This window comes from Pelodiscus sinensis, chromosome 4 (genome assembly GCF_049634645.1).
Source record: "Pelodiscus sinensis isolate JC-2024 chromosome 4, ASM4963464v1, whole genome shotgun sequence".
Classification (NCBI taxonomy): domain Eukaryota; kingdom Metazoa; phylum Chordata; order Testudines; family Trionychidae; genus Pelodiscus; species Pelodiscus sinensis.
Window position 1 is genome coordinate 34,075,636 of NC_134714.1, and position 19,868 is coordinate 34,095,503.

At 41.4% G+C, this 19,868-nt stretch overlaps 1 protein-coding gene across 5 annotated transcripts in view; it reads left to right on the forward strand.

Annotated features, from left to right (window-relative positions):
• Positions 1–19,868, forward strand: part of EML5 (EMAP like 5) — a 315,990-nt gene that overhangs the window by 267,831 nt on the left and 28,291 nt on the right. For all 5 annotated transcript variants that reach the window (XM_075926737.1, XM_075926739.1, XM_075926736.1 and 2 more), the window contains 4 exons: positions 1,140–1,238; positions 12,218–12,238; positions 15,779–15,952; positions 19,094–19,302. In XM_075926737.1, the coding sequence (XP_075782852.1) occupies positions 1,140–1,238; positions 12,218–12,238; positions 15,779–15,952; positions 19,094–19,302 (503 nt within the window). The remainder of the gene's footprint in view (positions 1–1,139; positions 1,239–12,217; positions 12,239–15,778; positions 15,953–19,093; positions 19,303–19,868) is intronic.

Below are 19,868 nucleotides of genomic sequence, written 5' to 3' on the forward strand. Positions count from 1 at the left end.
TACTTCCTATCTTATGCCTGTAATTAAATCTCTTTGAAAACCTTCCAATTCTCTTGAACTGTTTTTCCTCTGAGATTTGCTTCCCATGGGATCTTATGCACCAACTCCCTGAGTTTGCTAAAAGCCTTATTTTTTTAAAATCCATTGTCTTTATTTTGCTGTTCTTCCTCCTACCATTCCTTAGAATCATGAACTCTATCATTTCAAGATCACTTTCATTCTACCTGCTTTATGGAGTTCAACGTGCGAGATTATGCTTTCATTGTCTTCCAGTGTAGATTAAATTGGTCCGTTGCCTAAGTTATCAATCACTGGACAGGCTTGAATTTCTTGTAATGCTGGGAAGTTTAGAGTAGTATATGTCAGGATTTTCTCTTTGCTTATCAGTCACCAACAGTGACCATAGCCACTGATGCATCTTCAGTTTGTCAGGGAGCACATCCTGGGACTTGGACAATTTAGGGGGTGTGGTCAGAACAGGAAGCTTTTTTTCATATTAACATTTGCAGAGCAGATTCTTACACAGGAGCTCATTTAAGATGACTACGCTGTTTTTAAAATATATTTTGACAAAGGGCACAGAAAATATATAAGAACACACGTTCCTTTATAAGGTAGATTTTCCATGTCACTTTATCTTTTGGTGCACTGTTGGTTTGTGTTTTCAACAAAGGCGTTATTTACTGATGTATATATTGTAAAACCTTTGTTATGTTTGTGGTAAGTATTTTAATATAAAACATGGAATATTTTCAAAAGTATTTAAGTGAGAGATACTACAATTATTTACTTTTCAGCTATGGGGCAGGGAAGCAAGTAGACCCATATCAATAGCCAATGTAACAGCAATGAAGTCTGTGCATTTACACAAGGGACAAATTTGATCCATTATCACAATATACCTAGTGAGAAAGCTGAGGGGAAAAGGTTAAGAGACTTGTCCAGTATAATTGAGGAGTACTGTATATATCAAATCCAGATGTAGAATTTAGTGATTGGTGGCTTGAAGTTCTGTAAATAGAACATTATGTCATTATAATGGCATTCTCTATTAAATATTAGATTTTTTCAAATTAATCATTGCCATGTATGTATAACGGTTTTAACATTCTATTAATTATGTTATACTTTTATTTTAGGTTCTCAGTCTTTTTACCAGGAACATAATGATGATATTCTGTGCCTCACTGTAAATCAGCACCCCAAGTTTACCAACCTTGTGGCAACTGGCCAAGTAGGTATGTTTGTATTTTTTTAAATGAAATTAACATATAAGCATGAAGTTAGGGTCATTTGAATTCATTAATAAAACACAAAGATTATTTGATTCTTCTTTGAGGAGTGTCCCTGTGGATGCTCCACCTTAGGTGTTTGAGCACCGCTGTGCTTCAGGTCAAATAATGATGATAGAAGTGCTCTTGGTAGGTTGAGTATGCGGTGCAGCTGGCATGCACCATTTGGAGTGGCTATGCCACATGCGCAGCCAACTGACCCTTCGGTTCCTTCTCTGACACTGTTGAGCTGGGTTGGAACCCAGTAGTCTCCCTCGCAGTTTCTGGGGAAAAGAAGTTAGATTTAGTAGTTAGCCTTAAAATGTCTATAGTTTACTTGTTAGTTAATTGTTAGTTATAGTTATTCTCATTTTTTAATTAAAAAATCTTGTTCCTGCTTCTGTGGTTTGTCTGTTTCTTGGACATGCCTGATTCCCTAGGCTTCAAACATTGTCTGACCTGCAGGCTTTCAATCCCTATGTCGGACGGACACATCCAGTGTGTCCATTGCTTGGGTGAGATACATTCGACCAGCAATGCCCCCACGGCAAGAAACTCACTGCAAGGACCAGAAGAGATAGAGAGCTTAGGCTTAAGTTGTTGCTCTAGAAAATCACTCCATCTAGCCTCTGATCCAGAGCACATGACATCGCCAAGGCAACTTTCTCCAATAGCAGAGTCAGAGAAGGCAGCTCCCTCAGGGTCGAGCTCCACAGACTTTGCTCTGGCAACATCTTCAAAAAAACAATCTTAATCTTCGTTTTGTGGTGATTCCCTGGCAAAAAGAAATTGGCATCAAAAGCAACAGGCCATGAGGATCTGTGTACATCCAGCACTGAGATCTGAGAAGCAGAAGTGAAAGACTCTGCAGGGGTCAGCTCTAAGTCAGCTTCCCAAGTGAAACCTATGTTGGCCCCCTCGGCACTGATAGAGCTCCACTCCACTTAGGTGCCGAGTGCCACCATGCCACCACCTGCTTCACCTACTCTGCATACCAAGCAGTCAGCACTGCTGTTGCAGGCAGTCTTACCAGCATTTCTCTTGACACCCAGAGTGGCACTGAAACTCCATAGTCTCCTACAGACAACCACCTAACCTCAAGATGATTCTTACCAACCACCACAGGACATACCACACTAATACCAACCCTGGTACCTTCCCTTGCAACAAACCCCGTTGCCAGCTTTGTCCACATATTCATTCTGCTGATACCATTATTGGACCTAACCAAGTGAGTTATAAGATCAAGAACACATATTCCTGCGCATCCAGAAATATAATCTATGCTATCATGTGCCGAAAGTGTCCGTCTGCTATGTACATTGGACAAACATCTCAGACACTTCGCCAAAGGATTAATGCCCACAAAACAGATATCAGACAAGATCACAAAGAGAAAACAGTTTCTTGCCATTTTAACCAGAAAGGACACTCTCTCAATGACTTAACCATCTGCATTCTGCTACAAAGACCTTTTACATCTGCACTTGAAAGGGAATCCTCTGAACTGTCATTCATGTTAAAATTCGACACTTTCCAAAAAGGACTCAACAAACATTTGAACTATCTCACCCATTACCAAGATAGTTTCCCCAATTATCACCTCTAATACCATTAACTCACAAACATCCCACTCTCCCTACCTCTAATATCAATTCACAGACACTTACCTTCCTTCCTCCCCCCCCCTGCATCTCCCTCCTGTTCTGCAATGTGATTTGTCCTTTTCATATTTGTTCATTTTTTTTAATTGTATCCTTTGGTATATATGGTTGTGACTACTTTCTTCCACTATTTGATCTGAGGAAGTGGGTCTGGCCCACGAAAGCTCATCATCTAATAAACCATCTTGTTAGTCTTTAAAGTGCTACATTGTCCTGCATTTTGCTCCTGCTACCACAGTCCTTTACTACAAATGTGGACATAGAATCATAGAATAATAGGACTGGAAGGGACCTCGAGAGGTCATCGAGTCCAGCCCCCCGCCCTCAAGGCAGGATCAAGCTCCGTCTACACCATCCCTGACAGATGTCTATCTAACCTGTTCTTAAATATCTCCAGAGAGGGAGATTCCACCACCTCCCTTGGCAATTTATTCCAATATTTGACCACCCTGACAGTTAGGAATTTTTTCCTAATGTCCAATCTAAACCTCCCCTGCTGCACTTTAAGCCCATTACTCCTTGTCCTGTCCTCAGAAACCAAGAGGAACAAATTTTCGCCTTCCTCCTTATGACACCCTTTTAGATATTTGAAAACCGCTATCATGTCCCCCCTTTATCTTCTTTTTTCCAAACTAAACAAGCCCAGTTCATGAAGCCTGGCTTCATAGGTCATGTTCTCTAAACCTTTAATCATTCTTGTCGCTCTTCTCTGTACCCTTTCCAATTTCTCCACATCTTTCTTGAAATGTGGCGCCATCATAGTTACTTCAATGGCTGGAAAACTGCTGTTCGTCACTGATGGCACACCAAAGACCTCTCAGTTCAGCCTGTCTATCACACCAAGAAGGTCAGTGCTCCTGCTGTTCAGTGATGTGGAGGAAGATACCTCTCTGGGTCTATACACCCCCTGCCACTCATCACCCAGACCAATTCAGCAATCACTCCAGTGGCAACCTCCTCGGTGGCTACCCCCACCTATGCCAGTGCCTTCTAATTGGCCAGAATTGAACCCATGGGCCATATATAGGGTTCCACATCCAGCTCCATGAAACAGATCACAGAACTCCCCAGCCCAGTTGGTTTACCCATCTGTTGTTGATTCAGAGGAAGATCCAGAAGTGCTGGAAGAGAAAGCAATCATTGACTCACCAGCACTAGCACACACATTCTCTTCTTCTCCGGATGACATCCTCATGCCCCCTCAGCCCAGACCTTAGGGAATGATTTCAAATCTTTTTAAGAGCTGTACAAAAGGGTGGCTGACTCCTTAGAAATTTATCTGGAACATTTACCAGAGACGCGACACAGACTTATCAATATCCTCCATGCCTTGCTTGCTGCAAGCTTGCCCTGCCAATGAACCCAGCTCTAATGGACCTGGCCAAGCTTATATTGCAAACTCCTGTCACCATTCCTCCCTCATGCAAATGATCAGACAAAAAGTATTACATTGCACCATAGGGAATGTAAGAACATAAGAACGGCCGTACTGGGTCAGACCAAAGGTCCATTTAGCCCAGTATCCTGTCTACTGACAGTGGCCAACACCAGGTGCCCCAGAGAGAGTGGACCGAAGACAATGATCAAGTGATTTGTCTCCTGCCATCCCTTTCCATCCTCTGACAGACAGAGGCCAACGACACCATTTTATCCCCTGGCTAATAGCCTTTTATGGACCTAACCTCCATGAAATTATCTAGCTTCTCTTTAAACTCTATTATAATCCTAGCCTTCACAGCCTCCTCTGGCAAGGAGTTCCACAGGTTGACTACACGCTATGTGAAGAAGAACTTTCTTTTATTAGTTTTAAACCTGCTCCCCATTAATTTCATTTGGTGTCCTCTAGTTCTTCTATTTAGGGAACTAATAAATAACTTTTCTTTATCGGCCCTCTCCACACCACTCATGATTGTATATACCTCTATCATATCCCCCCTCAGTTTCCTCTTTTCTAAACTGAAAAGTCCCAGTCGCTTTAACCTCTCCTCATATGGGACCCGTTCCAAACCCCTAATTATTTTAGTTGCGCTTTTCTGAACCCTTTCCAAGGCCAAAATATCTTTTTTGAGGTGAGCAGACTTTCTATCCACTCATCCCACGCCAAACTCTAGTAGTGGATACAGTGAATTAGAGAAGCAAGCAGAACACAGCATGTACTACTCCCTATGATAGGCATTGGAAGTGGCTAGATTTAGCCTTCAAAAGTGTAGAAAGAGTAGAAAAGCATACCTTCAATTTAGGATAGTGAATTATGCTGCCTTACTAGCGAAATACACTCACAGTGTTTTTACACAAATGTCATCATTTATTGAAGAGCTATGAGAGCAATATAGGGAAAACATAAATGAGGGTTCACTCATTGCCTGCACTGCACTCCAGGCTGCACTTGATTCAGTGGACACCGTGGCATGTTCTGTTTTCACTGCAGTGGTTATAGTGTGTGTCCTGGTTGCACCTGTCAAGTTTACCCATGGAGGTCCAGTTGACGGAGGAAGATTTGCTGTTTGAGGGCTCCAAGCTCTTTGCCAAATCCACTAATGCTGCTTTACACACCTTGAAAGACTCTAGGTCCATTCTGAAGACTCTGAGCCTACATATGCCTATGACTAAAAGAAAACAAGGAAGAGTCTTTACTCAAAGATTCAGAGCCACCCCATTCACACAGTCTCTGAGACACTGTGAAAACAGGCATCAACATCAAGGCAAACTTTTTGAAGAGTTGGTCAAGGGCCAAAGAGCCCCAATTTCTCCCGAACAGTGTCCTATCACTTTTGTCCCATTTGGGAGCTACCTAGCATCCTTTTATCCCACTTAGAACACCATTACAATGGACAGATGGGTGCTAGAGATTGTTTTAACTGGTTACTGTCTTCCATTGTCTTCTAACCCCACCTGCCTATCCCTACACACGTCCCTCTTCAGGGATCCATCTCACGAGGCCACTCTCATGCAGGAGCTGAATCATATCTTGCAACTTGGAGCAAGAGAACATGTACCTCAACAACACATGGGAATGGGGTTTTACTCCCATTATTTCCTCATGAGCAAGGAAACAGGAGGATGGATATCCATCCTTGATTTACACAGCTCAACAAGTTCATTCTCACAGAGCATTTCAAGATGGTAACTCTTGCTACAATCATTCCTGCATTGGGAAAGGGAGATTGGCATTCTTATTCTTGACCAAGAGCATGTATATTTTCATATCTCGATACATCCTGCGCACAGACGATACCTCCGATTTGCTGTACACAATTAATAACTTCCACTACAGGGTCCTTCCTTTTAGTTTTTCTATGGTCTCTTGGGTCTTTTCCAAAGTCCTCAGAGTAGTAGCAAGTTGGGAATTATATTCTTCTAATTAGATGATTGCCTGTTGAAAGGACCATCCCACCAACAGACTTAACAGGCAGTCACCTTAGTATGATCCTCTTTAACAAGCTTGGCCTGAAGCTAAACCACCAAAAGTACACACTAACACCAACACGGCAGCTAGAATTTATTGATGCTCACCTAGACAGAGCATCAACCACAGCATCAGTGCCTCATCAGAGGTTTCTAACACTCACGGATCTTGTCTCAACAGAACAGAACCAAACAGCTCACCAGTCCTGGACAAACTCTGTCTACAGCTGCTAGGCCATTTGGCAGCAGCCGCATTTGTGGACCAACATGCTTGACTCCACATGAAACCATTACAGACATGGTGAAGAACAGTCTACAGACCACACTACCACCATGTCACCGAACTGCTAGTTATCCCAACCAAAATAAAATTCTCCCTATTCTGGTGGACAAATCCATCCAATGTCTGCAGCAGGGTCCCTTTTCACCCCAACCCACTGTCCATAGCAATTACTACAGACATTTGTCTCATAGGTTGGGGCACTCATCTAGATCAAAGCAGAGGAGTCCAAACTTCATATAAATCTCCTGGAACTAAGAGCGGTGTATCCCACAGTAGATCTGTTTGCAGCCAACACCAATTCCAAATGCCCACATCACTACTCCTGAGCAGGTTTAGGTCCCCCCTTCCTAGGGGATGGGGGGAAGCACCACTCATGTACTCTTTTCCACTGCTGCTGCTTCTCCATTGCATACTCCTCAAGATAATGCAGGACAAAACTACAGTCATCCTGGTAGCACCCAACTGGCCCAGACAGACCTGGCTCCCCTACCTTCTCCAAATGCCGATAGCGTCACTGTGACACTTTACTCTTGTCCCTGGCCTTCTCACATAGAATGAACGTTGGTTATGTCACCCGAACATAGAGACCCTGCAGCTCTTTGCAAGGCTCTTCATTATTTAACACCACTGAAAATAACCTGTTCTGCACCTTTTCAGGAGATTCTCTTTAATTGCTGCAGACCATCTACAATAGAAACATATTTGCACAAATGGCTTCGCTTCTTCATATGGTGTGAGGATCACCACATCAGCTCCACTTCCCTCTAACCTTGGATACCTTCTATTCCGCAAACATACAGATCTTTCCCTTAGCTCTCTGAACTTCTGGCAGTGATAACTGCATTTCATATGCCTGTAGATGACTATTCTGTTTTCACCCACCCCAACATCAAATGCTGTATTAAAAGAGTTCAAAATACATATCTACTCATAAAAACCTCTGCATGAGGCCTCAACTTTGTGCTACAGGCACTTACAGGCAAGCCATTTGAACCTTTGGCCACCAGTTCATTATTATATCTATCAATGAAAGTAGCCTTTTTGGTAGCCATCACTTTGGCAAGAAGGGTAGGTGAGCTTTCATGGTAGATGTCTCCCCCCATACAATTGTTTACAAAAACAAAGTTGTTCTTCATCCATATCCAAAGCTCCTCCTAAAGGGACCTACCTACCTCCACTGTAATGAGCCAATATATCTACCTGTTTTCTTCATTTCATTTCATTCATCTGAAGAAGTGGGTTGTACCCACAAAAGCTCATGATAACATTTACATGTTTTGTTAGTCTTTAAGGTGCTGCTAGACTATTCATTGTTTCATGTATTCAAGAACTTCCAAAAGTGGCGAAGTCCACAAGAACAATGGTTTCATGTACAGCCTTCTTGAAAAACATGTTTAAATTCAACACTTTACACGCAAATTTGAATAAAGACGCTAATTATCTTACTCATTACAAAGATAGCTTCCCCAATTATCACCTCTAATATCATTAGCTCACAGACATTTACCTCCCCTCCTTTCCCCCTCCCCCTCATCCCTCTTCTGTTCTGAAATTTGGTTTGTCCTTTTCATATGTGTTCATTTTTTAAATTGTATCCTTTGGTATATATGGTTGTGACAATTTTCTTCCACTATTTGATCTGAGGAAGTGGGTCTGGCCCACGAAAGCTCATCACCTATTAAACCATCTTGTTAGTCTTTAAAGTGCTACACATTCCTGTTTTTTTATTCCTCTACGTGACATTTGTAGAGTAGCCACCAGGGTTTCCGTTCACACTTTTACTAAGCACAAGGCATTAGAGAGATGCTCAGCCTCTGAAGCACAATTTGGACATATTGTTCTATCTACAGCACAGGCAGAAATTCTAAAGATCCCTCCTTCGAGGACTCATACTGCTTCATAGTCACCTAAGGTAGAGCACCCACAGGGATACTCCTCGAAGAAGAAGAAGAAGAAGAAGAAGAAGAAGAAGAAGAAGAGACAGTTACTCGCCTTTGCAGTAACTGAGGTTCTTTGAGATGGTTATCCCTGTGGATACTCCACCACCCAGCCTTACTCTTCTCTGCTTTGGAATATCTTGCTTTTCTTCAGCAGAAAAGGAACTCAAGGGTCAGTTGGCTACGCATGCAGTGTAGCTTCTCCAAACAGTGTGTGCCAGCTGTCCCACATGCATAGCTTACCAAGGACATTGCTATCATAATTCTCCAACCTGAGGTGCAGCAGCACCCAAACAACTAAGGTGGAGTACTTACAGGGACAACTATTTAGAAGAACCTCAATTACTGCACAGGTGAGTATCCTTCTCTTATACTATTTCTGTATGAGTGCTACTCAGTTACCTGTCCTCTCTATTTTTCCAGGAGTATAATTTAATAAAATTAAATAAAAATTGAGAGGCTTAGAAAACCAAAGCCTATATTTTGCTTGGAGAGTTTTCAGAAACTAGTTTTGGAAACTTTAAGCCCCACTTAAATTCAGTTGTATTTTCATGTAATCTCCTCACTTGTGCTAGGACATCATAAACAGTTTTTCCAATCAACTCAACAGTATCAATTAATGTAAGGGAGACAAAGGAAAAACATTGAATTAAATAATACCCTACATTTTTATCTTAAATGGAAAAATAGCTGTGAAGTTACATGTTATCCCACCATACAGGTTTACAGTACAGGCAGTCCCCGGGTTACGTACAAGATAAGGACTGTAGGTTTGTTCTTAAGTTGAATTTGTATGTAAGTCAGAACTGGCGTCCAGATTCAGCCGCTGTTGAAACTGACCAGCAGCGGCTGAATCAGACACACCTAGGGCAGAGCAGCTGGGGTGCTACTGGGTTGGTCCCGCAGCGCCGCTCCTCAGTGCTACTGGACCAACCCGGCAGCACCCCAGCTGCTCTGCCCCGGGCTTCCTGGAATCAGCCGCTGATCAGTTTCAACAGTGGCTGAATCTGGACGCCTGGGACAGAGCAGCTGGGGTGCTGCCGGGTAGGTCCAGTAGCGCCGCACCTCGGCACTGTGGGACCAACCCAGCAGCCCCCCAGCTGCTCTACCCCAGGAGTCCCCAAGTCAGCTGCTGCTGAAACTGATCAGCGGCTGATTCCAGGAAGCCCGGGGCAGAGCAGCTCTGCCTCGGGCTTCCTGTAGTCAGCCGCTGGTCAGTTTCAGCAGCGGCTGACTTGGGAACACCTGGGGCAGAGTAGCTGGGGTGCTGCCGGGTTGGTCCAGTAGCGCCGCACCTCGGCACTGTGGAACCAACCCGACAGCCTCCCAGCTGCTCTACCCCAGGCGTCGGCGAGAAAAGCCTGGTCTGATTGGGGGGGGGGGGCTGCACTAGCTGCGCGCCCCCCCGCCCCCCAGCAGACAAGGGAGACGCGGAGTGGCTTTTCTTGCCACGGAGGATGCGGGTGGTGGGACCGCGGCGCATCTCGGCGGTCCCGCCGCCCGCGTCCTCCGCAGCGAGAAAAGCCGCTCCGCGTCTCCCTGGTCTGCTGTGGGGGGACACTAGCACTGCGTCTCCCTGGTCTGCTGGGGGGAAGCGCCTCCTGTGCCGCCGGAGGCAGTGACAGTGGGGGAGGCACCCCGCACTAGCTACTCAGTTACCTGTCCTCTCTATTTTTTTAAGTCAGACTAGGGGTCCGACTTAAGTCGGACTGACGTAACCCGGGGACTGCCTGTATCTACTATTAACGTGCTCATAATAAAAGGGTTTAACTTTCCAAAGAGAGCCAAAGCAGTAGTGAGTGACCCTCTAGATAATCTAGATTTTTGTAAAATAAATATATATTAAAATGACATTAAAGTTGACATGTACGCTCAAAAAAAGAGAAATCCTTACAACAACACTCTGTCAACACTATCGTGTCTAGACATTACAGCACGGTGCAGTTCTATCAGTACCACAACACAAACATATGCAGCATATATTTTATGTTTCATAGCAAATAATAGCACATATTGAGTGTTTTAGAATTTAGAAAATTTAGGAACCAGATTGATTTAACAAGAATAGATTATTTTTCTACAAAAGTTTGTACAGGTTCAACCCTCCCTGGTCTGGCACCCTTGGGACCTGACTGGTCCTGAATGAGGGATTTTGCCAGACCAGGGGAGGTCATTTTTGGAGCTCTGCCACCAACCCCCCCAGCCCGGCCACTGGCATTCCAGCCAGCTCCCCACCTCCTGCTGAGCAGCCCTGCTGCCACGCACTGGGTGACCCTGCTGTCAGCTCCCTGCAAGTAGCCCGCTTCTCCGCTGACCCCGCAGAGATCCTTACTGCTGGCCCTCCACCAGGACTCTCTTGTCCTGCAACATCCATGCCTTATCGAAGTGACTGTGCTAAGAAAACCTGGGCAAATAATGGATTTTTCTGTTCATTGGGAATTTTGAAGACTTAAAAAAAGTTCATGTTAGACTGAAAACAAAAACTTTTTAAAATGTTGGCAAATTGAAAAGTAAAAAAAAGCTTGAATGAACATATATTGAAAAAAATGAAATATTTCTATTAGATTTTGAAAATGTTTAAGAAGATTTACTCCAAGAATATAGAATAGGATGGAAGGAATTCAGTGACATTACAAAACCTATGGTTCTTTGCTTTTTTCCTCCCTCTTACTGCCTCTTCATCCAGGAGGAAACTTAAGACCCTTAATGTCTGTCCCATAAGCATTTTGTAAAGTTGCTAATAATAACATAAATTCTGCTTTGTTTTATAATTTGGATTGAGGAATGAAGAGCAGGAACAGATGACTACACATACATAAGAACTGTCTTCCCATAAATAATCCCAGTAATTAAAGGGTGGAGAACATTTTTTTTAAATGACAAACTTTTTTTTCCTAAACAAAACAATCTTTAAACCTTTGCATTGAAGTTAAGGTTACTTTATTATACTTATTTGCTTCTTTTATTTATTAACTTACATCAGCATTTCTGACATAATGCAATCTCCAGAGATTTACAGAAATATTATTTTAATGTGTTTTAAAATTATAAAAGTACAACAGTGGGAGTCTCTGTAGACTTGCATTGAAATAGTTTGGACATCAGAATATATCATTGCAGCGTTTTATGATAAAGTCCATTATGTCATGCAGAACTGCTTCCCTAGTTTAGGCATTCTTCTGTGTAATGCTGATCACCCATCCCTCCTACTGATGTAAATGGGAGTAGAGGGGGTTCAGTATCTGTTAGGATCAGGCCCTTTATTAATATTCTATCTCAAAAGTTATTTCCCTCTGAGAATGTATACACTTCATTGACTAGCATGCCTGAAACCTGCAGAAATGCTATTAATTTAAAACTAGGAAGAGGAGGAACTGAGACACACACCCAAGTGACAGTTGTACATTCTACACAGTTGAAGACAAAATGCGTTCATGCTAGCTTTTTGTATCTTCAATGTGACTGAAATCACTTAGACTTTAGGCATCAATATTTGTTTGTTCATCATTAACTATAAAAGCAGTATTGATACTGCTGTAATGCAAGGAGATGACCCCAAAGCATGTGGTAAGAAATGACACTTTATATAGCATTTATTTTCTTGAACACTTATCTTATTTCTTATCTAATTATTTTTCTGCTGCTTTTCCATTACAGGAGACTCAGCAGATATGTCAGGTAAGGGAAATATAATTTTAACATCTTCAGGTATAGTTAGATTATTAAGTATTCACCATCTACAGCTTTGTAGAGTAATAAATTCTGAGAATATATTTCAAGTTTATAAAACCACATATCAATCATTTACTGCATCAGCACTTAACATAAAGCACCATAGCTCAGTGAACTGTAAAAATAGAATATTTCCTTTCATTTTAAAATAATTTTTGCTGAAAACATATTCCCTTCTTGCTGCCCAGTGAAAAACTGTTTCTAATATACACTGCTACAATAGCATACCTATACAAACATGTAGTTTTTAAAAGCTAATGGGGCTGACAACAAATAGTTCTAGACAATTAATTGAACATAATTTTGTAATGTATATATTTAAAGCAATATTTCCACTGAGGAGGCCTAGGTGACTGAGTGAATAAAATAATCACCTTTCATAGTTACTGTATAATTGACATGCAGTTACTATCAATGATCCAAAATGATTGTTATGATGTCAGTTTAATTTTGTGATGAATCATTTTGGGTTTTTTGACAATTGAGATTGAGTAATTTTTTAGTAATATATTGGTTTTTAACTGTAATTCAAAGCACCATCATTCATGTGTGAATGAGTTCATTGTCGGACAGTCATTGTAATTTGTCACACATCAAAATAGAGATGCATAAATGTGCGTTTATATGTATAGAGAGAGTATGATAAAAATATGCAGTGATGGGCATATGGTCAGTGAAACATTAAAGTGTGTTCATTTTTTTGGAATATGCCAAAATATGGTTGCATTAGAGATGGAAGAGAGCATACAAGGGAGCCTTTTCCCAACCAATGCTCCTATTTAAGAGGTAACCATAATATGGCTGTATCCTTGAATTCAGTAGGAACCTCTCTAGTGCTGCTTAATGCTTCCACCCACTCCCACGTAGGCATTTCTGCTGCCTTATTGATCCTCTTAGAACAGCTTTAATTTGACCTCTGTGTCTTAATACACCTGTCTAATTCCTGATGGCATAGTCTGCATCCTGCAATATATTCTTTCTTCTTTGTGGAGCTACTAGACTAGAATCTGGATTGCTACTACTCTTCATTATGATGTTGCAAGCATTTCCATGCCAAATTGTTTGCCTATATCAAGATCGCAAGGGCACATGAAGAGCTCAATTGACTATGTTACTGGCCTAGTTCACTCTCGTTCAGGGGAACCTTTACTCTAAGAGAGGAGACCTCACAAAATGCTTCCCTTTACTAAAACATTTAGCATGCAGATCATGTCCTCCACGAGGGAGAAAAAGATCACAGCAGAGATTTTGAGAAGTACATTATTCTTCCAGGTAACTCTGTTGTGGTAGACTTACTTAACTCCACATTTGTGAAGTGTAGGTGAAGCCCATCTGGATGTCTCCACTTTATCCAAGATCCACAAGCTGTCAGACAGGCCAAAAGATTAGGGCAGTCCAAGATTTTAGCAGGGAGGATGCTGAAGAAAAAAAAGTTGTTCAAAGTCCAAGATAAAGCCCTGCATCTGTTTCATTTTCCATAAAGAGGTACAGAGGTTTATCATATAAATCTGGGGCATTCCAGAATGCATCATTTAAATTACCTGCCTATAATACTCTATAAGATTTTGAGGTAACACTCAAGAATAGACAATGGCAGTAATACCAAATCAAGGTTTATTTTCATGAAAGACAATTATTATTGAAAGCACAGAAGTGATTCCCTAAACAAGATTATGCTTCTTTTTTTATTTATTAATATCCACACTGAAAGTGGGACACACTGATTACAAAAGGCCATAGAACTGTAGTTCCAGGTCAAGCAGAGATTGATCACCAATTACTTTAGAATAAAGATTTTTTTGGATGGGTCCTGAACCCAAGTTGTTCAAAGTCTCACAGATATGTTATCTTTTCCATCTCTTATCTGACAGAGAAGTGAGAGATAATGTTGTCATTGTTTCGCAGAGGTTTACTCTGCTGTTCGCCAGTACCAGTGTACTTTTAGATCTGACATCACTCAGTCCCCTTGTGTCATACAGGAAATTCAAGATAGAGACAACTCATATAGTTAAACCAGCAGGTGAATTTACAGGTATCCTTGCTTAAAAAAAAGCATACGTGCATACACATATTACACCATTACATTGAAAATATTTGCTTTGTTCCTGGTCAAAAGCTCTTTTAATTGACACCATATCCTTGCATTGTTCCCATCCCCAGTGGCATGTTCTGCTCTATCTCAACAACAGGCGTATGAAAACTCAGACAGCTCTAGAGGTCCCAAAAGTAGTTTATGAATTGGTACAGATGCTTCCTTCTATGGGGTTTATTATAAGCTTTAAGGAGAGGGAATTAGTGTGCTCTCAGAAATTAGACCACTTGGAAACTGTCTTCAAGATGTTCTAACCTCTTATCTATCTGTTCTAGATCTTGACAAGGTGATTTTCTTAGCTGCTCAGGAAGTTGGATGCCTATCCAAACAAATTAATCTTCCCATGATTTTCACAAATTAGATTCTCTGTTTTGTGCTATTTACGTTTTTATTTAAAGGAGCGGGGGAAGGTTTCTATTTGGTTATAGCAAAGTGGCTATGTAACTGCCTGAAGGAAATCATAGGAGAAAAGAGCCATCTGGAGCCACTTTTTTTTAGGCCTCTTCATGAGCTGAAGGAGAGTCCTTTTAGTCTCCTTCTGTATAGATTATTGCTGATTTTTCAGGTAGACTTGGGCTGCTGAATCACTTACACACTTCTGAAAGTCCAACTCCTAATCAGGATTAGGACCTAATTGTGCCAGACACTGTACACACATTGCAAGCCATGCTTAGACTACATGTACTTTTGGAAGTGACTGTCTCTGTGTTGCCTAGTATAATGAGTCTCTGGCCCCAGGTGCTACCAAAAATCATAAATAATCATCATCAATCATCATCATAATAAATAACATACATGCATATTGTGGAAAGACAATCTCTACCTTAGACAGTTTACAATCAAAGTAACGCCAGTTAGACACCTTTAGTTTTTCTACCTCAATAAGCCTACCAGTGGTTCAGCTGTCATATTGCTAGAGATTATAGCTTGTATTCCAGATTGGTTGGCCCTTTGTAGAATAGGAATTTTGTTTATGCCTTGTAAACTGATTTTCTGCGGAAACCACCAGTATACGAGCCTCACCCGGGTATTAAACCTGTGACAGGTTACATACTACTAGATAATGTATGTTTCAAAGTTCTCAGATTTTAAGTTAATGTTTCTAGTTAACAAAAGTTTAACGCAGGTTGAAAACAAGAGAGGATTGCTGATATTAGGAGCACTGTTGTGTTTCTAAAACTCAACAACCAACTAAAGGGTGGAGCTTATTTCACCAATGTAACATGGAACAATCCCACAGTCCAGACTGGTGGTCTTGTTTGCTAAAAATCAGTTTAAAAGATGAGACCAAAATCTCCTTTTTTTAACCAAAATAATTTTATTTTTCTAGTAGCAAAATGTTGCCTTTGTTTGTAAGCATATAACAAATAATGGATCATTTTATATTCATTTAGCTACAGCTCCTTCTATCCATGTGTGGGATGCAATGAGCAAACGGACACTATCTGTACTGCGATGCTACCATTCAAAGGGAGTTTGTTCAGTCAGTTTCAGTGCCACTGGCAAACTTCTCCTCTCTGTAGGGCTGGATCCTGAACACACCATTACCATTTGGAAGTGGCAGGAAGGTAGGAAAACATTTTGTGTTAGTAGAATACATTTATATTGATCCTGAGTAAATCAAGAATTCACACAAAAATTCCAGCATACAAATACTGGTTATCATCTAGTAAAAATGACTTTAATAAATGTTACATAGCATATATAGTACAAGTTAAAAATAAGATAAATGTGCTTAACTATTGTTATAATTGCCAAATGTATTTCCAGTGGCACCATCCTTGTATACATTGGATAAGATTTCTAATAATGAAAACAAATCTTACATTTCATTAAGTTTTGTATTGATTCTGTGTCTTTCTGCTAAATAGAAGTCTTTGCTCTAGAAGGAGTCTGCTAGAGACTTGACTGATTGGGTTAATCACACTCAGAAAGACCACAAAAGAAGCTGAAACTCTCAGAAATGTGATGCCTTAATTGCTCCTCGTGTATAATCTCTGGAATATCACACCATAAGCCTAACTGTAGTAAATCACTATAGTAAATAGCTATTCCTAACAGCTCAGCTCTGCTCTGAGTAAGGCCACAAGACCTTGGATTTTTTGCCCATCCTCTCTTCTGCACTATCCTGCTCCATCTCTCTTTATCATTCACAACTGGCAAGTCTACTCCAGACCGTGACTGCAAAGTTGCTGGTGTTCCCAGAGTCCAGGGTTGCCAACTTTTTATTCACATAAAACCAAACGGCCTGGCCCTGCCCACTCCCACCCCTTCTCTGAGGCCATAGCCCCGCCAGCCCTTTCTCCAAGGTCCCTTCCAAATCACTCCATCCACTCCCCCTCTGTTGCTCGCTGTCACACATCCTCACTTATTTTCACTAGATAAACTTAAAAAACAATAAATGGTCCGGTAGCACTTTATAGACTAACAAAAGATATAGGTGGTATCATGAGCTTCCGTGGTCATAGCCCACTTCTTCAGATGACTAGAGTTTTGAGTTTAGGATGTGCAGACGCAAAATAAACTCTGGTCATCTGAAGAAGTGGGCTATGCCCATGAAAGTTCATGATACCATATACATGTTTTGTTAGTCTATAAAGTGCTACCAGACCTTTTGTTGTTTTTAAAGTTTATCCTGTACAGACTAACTCTGCTACCCCCTTCATTTTCACTAGGTTAGGGCAGAGGATTGGGGTCAGGAAGGTGTGAAGGCCCTGTGCAGGGGTCTGGGATCTCAGGTGGGGGTAGGGATGAGAGATTTGAGGTTCAGCTGGTGACTCAGAGCTGGGGCAAAGGGCTGAGGTATGGCAGTGAGTGCAGGGTTTTGGCTCTGGGACGGAGTTAGGGAACAGGAGGGGGTTCCAACCTGAAGTAGAGGGTATGGGCTCTGTCTAGGCAGAGCTTACCTCAGGTGGCTCCCAGTCTACAGCACAGTTCAGTTAAGGCAGGTCTCTGTCTGCCCTCTCTCTCCACTGCTCTCAGGAAGCAGCCAGACTATCTAGCTTCTAGGCAGAGGGCCAAAGAGCTCTGTGTGCTACCCAAGCCCTCAGGCACCATCCTCACAGCTCCCATTGGCCACGGTTCCTAGACAGAGGGAGCTGTGGAGTCATCACTCAGGCAGGAGCAGTGCACAGAGCCCCTCGTGGTCGTCCCTGTACCTAGGAGCTAGAAATACCACCATTTCTGGGAGCCTGCTTTAGCCCCACTGTGATGTCAATTGCACTTTCAGCGGCACTGACCAGAGCTGCCAGGGTCCCTTTTTGACTAGGCATACCGGTTGAAAACGGGACAGCTGGCAACTCTACCAGAGCCCTGAACCCTGGGTGCAGACATGAAACACAACCCACTTTCCCGTCTTGTGGTGTCTGTTGACCAGGGAGAAATCCATCAGGAGTGATGAGTGAATACATAACCCCTCAATATATTTGTCTGTCATCATAGGTAGTTAGTGTCTAGTTAGGTCACTGCAGAAACTGGTACAATGTCTGACATGGACAAAGGCAGAGCCTGTGCTCTGTTTAGTAGGGACCTGTTTAGTAAGTTTTTCCTAACCATTTCAGTTAAGATGCCACTGTCCTAAACGTGCTTATCTTCAAGAGTTCATATGGCTCCATCTGGAGAGCTACAGAGCCATCAAATGCTTCTTAGATAAGATAAAGTATTTTAGAAAGTCAGATACTTTGTTCATCTGATCTGCAGGTAAGGAAAAAGCATCTAAAACAATCATCTTCAAATGTGTCAGGAGTTAGAACATCTAATTGTGAAAACTATGTAGTCTGGAGAGGCACCATCTTCAAGTCTTAGGCTATGTCTAGACTGCAAGCCTCTTTTGAAAAAGAGTGCCTAGACTACAACTAGTTCTTTTGAAAAAGCAAGCCACTTTTTCGAAAGAGAGCACCCAGACAGTCTGGATGCTCTCTTTCAAAAAAAGTACAGTTTGCATTACGTAGCGCCTTTTTTCGAAAGAGTACTTTCGAAAAAAGGCATTATTCTTCATAAAATGAGGTTTTCCACGGTCGAAAAAACTGCCGCGTTCTTTTGATTTACTTTCGAAAGAACGCGACAGCAGTCTAGATGCAGGGGAAGTTTTTTTGAAAAAAGGCCACTTTTTTCGAAAAACTCTGGAGTCTAGACACCATTAGACTGATATTGTTGAATGTACTCTACTCATCTTGGACAGAGAGAAATAGAGCAGTTTTGGAGAAAATCTGTGGAGCAGCCCTCTGCCAATCTCTGCATATATTGATCAGATGCTACAGCTGATATATTCAGAAAACTTAAGGAACTTAATCTTCCACTTCCCATTGAAATATAGTAGAGGTAAGACCCCTAACATTAGGCCCTTTGAAAATTACAGCCTAGAAGTCGTAATTTCTTCACCAGATGTTATCTTGGTCATTAGGTCTTTCATTCTGCCATTCTCCTTTGAACTCTCTCCTCATTTCATTTTTCTCCCCCACACCACTTTTCTCTTTTCTGGAAATTTTCTGACTCTAGGTATGTAATTTGTTTATGTCAGTAATTTTCTAGGGCTTGAAGCGTAGGAGATATGCTGTTACAGGATATATATATAGGAGGAACAGTTTGCGGTTTCAGCTATTTTTTTTATTATTGTGGGGGTAAAACATGAGATTCCAGAGTAAAGAATTCCTCAATTGGTAGAAGATTATTTTTGTGATAAGCTCAAATTCTACATTTTCTTTTGCTAGGTGCCAAAATTGCCAACAGAGCTGGTCATAACCAACGTATATTTGTAGCAGAATTCAGACCGGATTCAGATACCCAGTTTGTTTCAGTGGGAGTAAAACATGTGAGGTTCTGGACCCTTGCTGGAAGAGCTCTTCTCAGTAAAAAAGGGCTACTGAGTTCAATAGAAGATGCCCGGATGCAGACCATGCTGTCTGTAGCGTTTGGAGCTGTATGTACCTTAAACATTATTTTAAAAATTCATGAATACAAAACATCCTTTTTACATTTTATTCTTCCATGTGTGTATCTAATAAAATGAGTTATCCTAAACTTTTCTGCCACAGATATCTATTTGCATAATAGATAGCTCTAACCTGATGATTAGTATATAAACTGTATATTTTAACAAAAACTTCTAGTCGTTTAATGTTGTGTGCTGTTGCTATACACAGATAAAACATCTGTCATTTTCCCCACAGCTACATTTCAGTCTTGGATGGCAATAAGTCTTGTAAATACTGTAAATAACCTGGAAAGTGATTTGGAATCCCTTGGAATTAAATGTTTTCAATACATATAACAGCATAATAATACAGATTGTGATGAGCTCACATATTATGATACTGGAGGCTATACTGAAGCCTTAGATAGAGATGTGACTTGAAGAGAAACCAGTGACCTATTAAATCAGCAGAATCAGTCAAGGGAATGTAATTTCTCCACATTGATACATTATCTTAAGTATTAAACATCACAAATAATTGTAAACATAAAAATGTGACCTTCCCAAACATG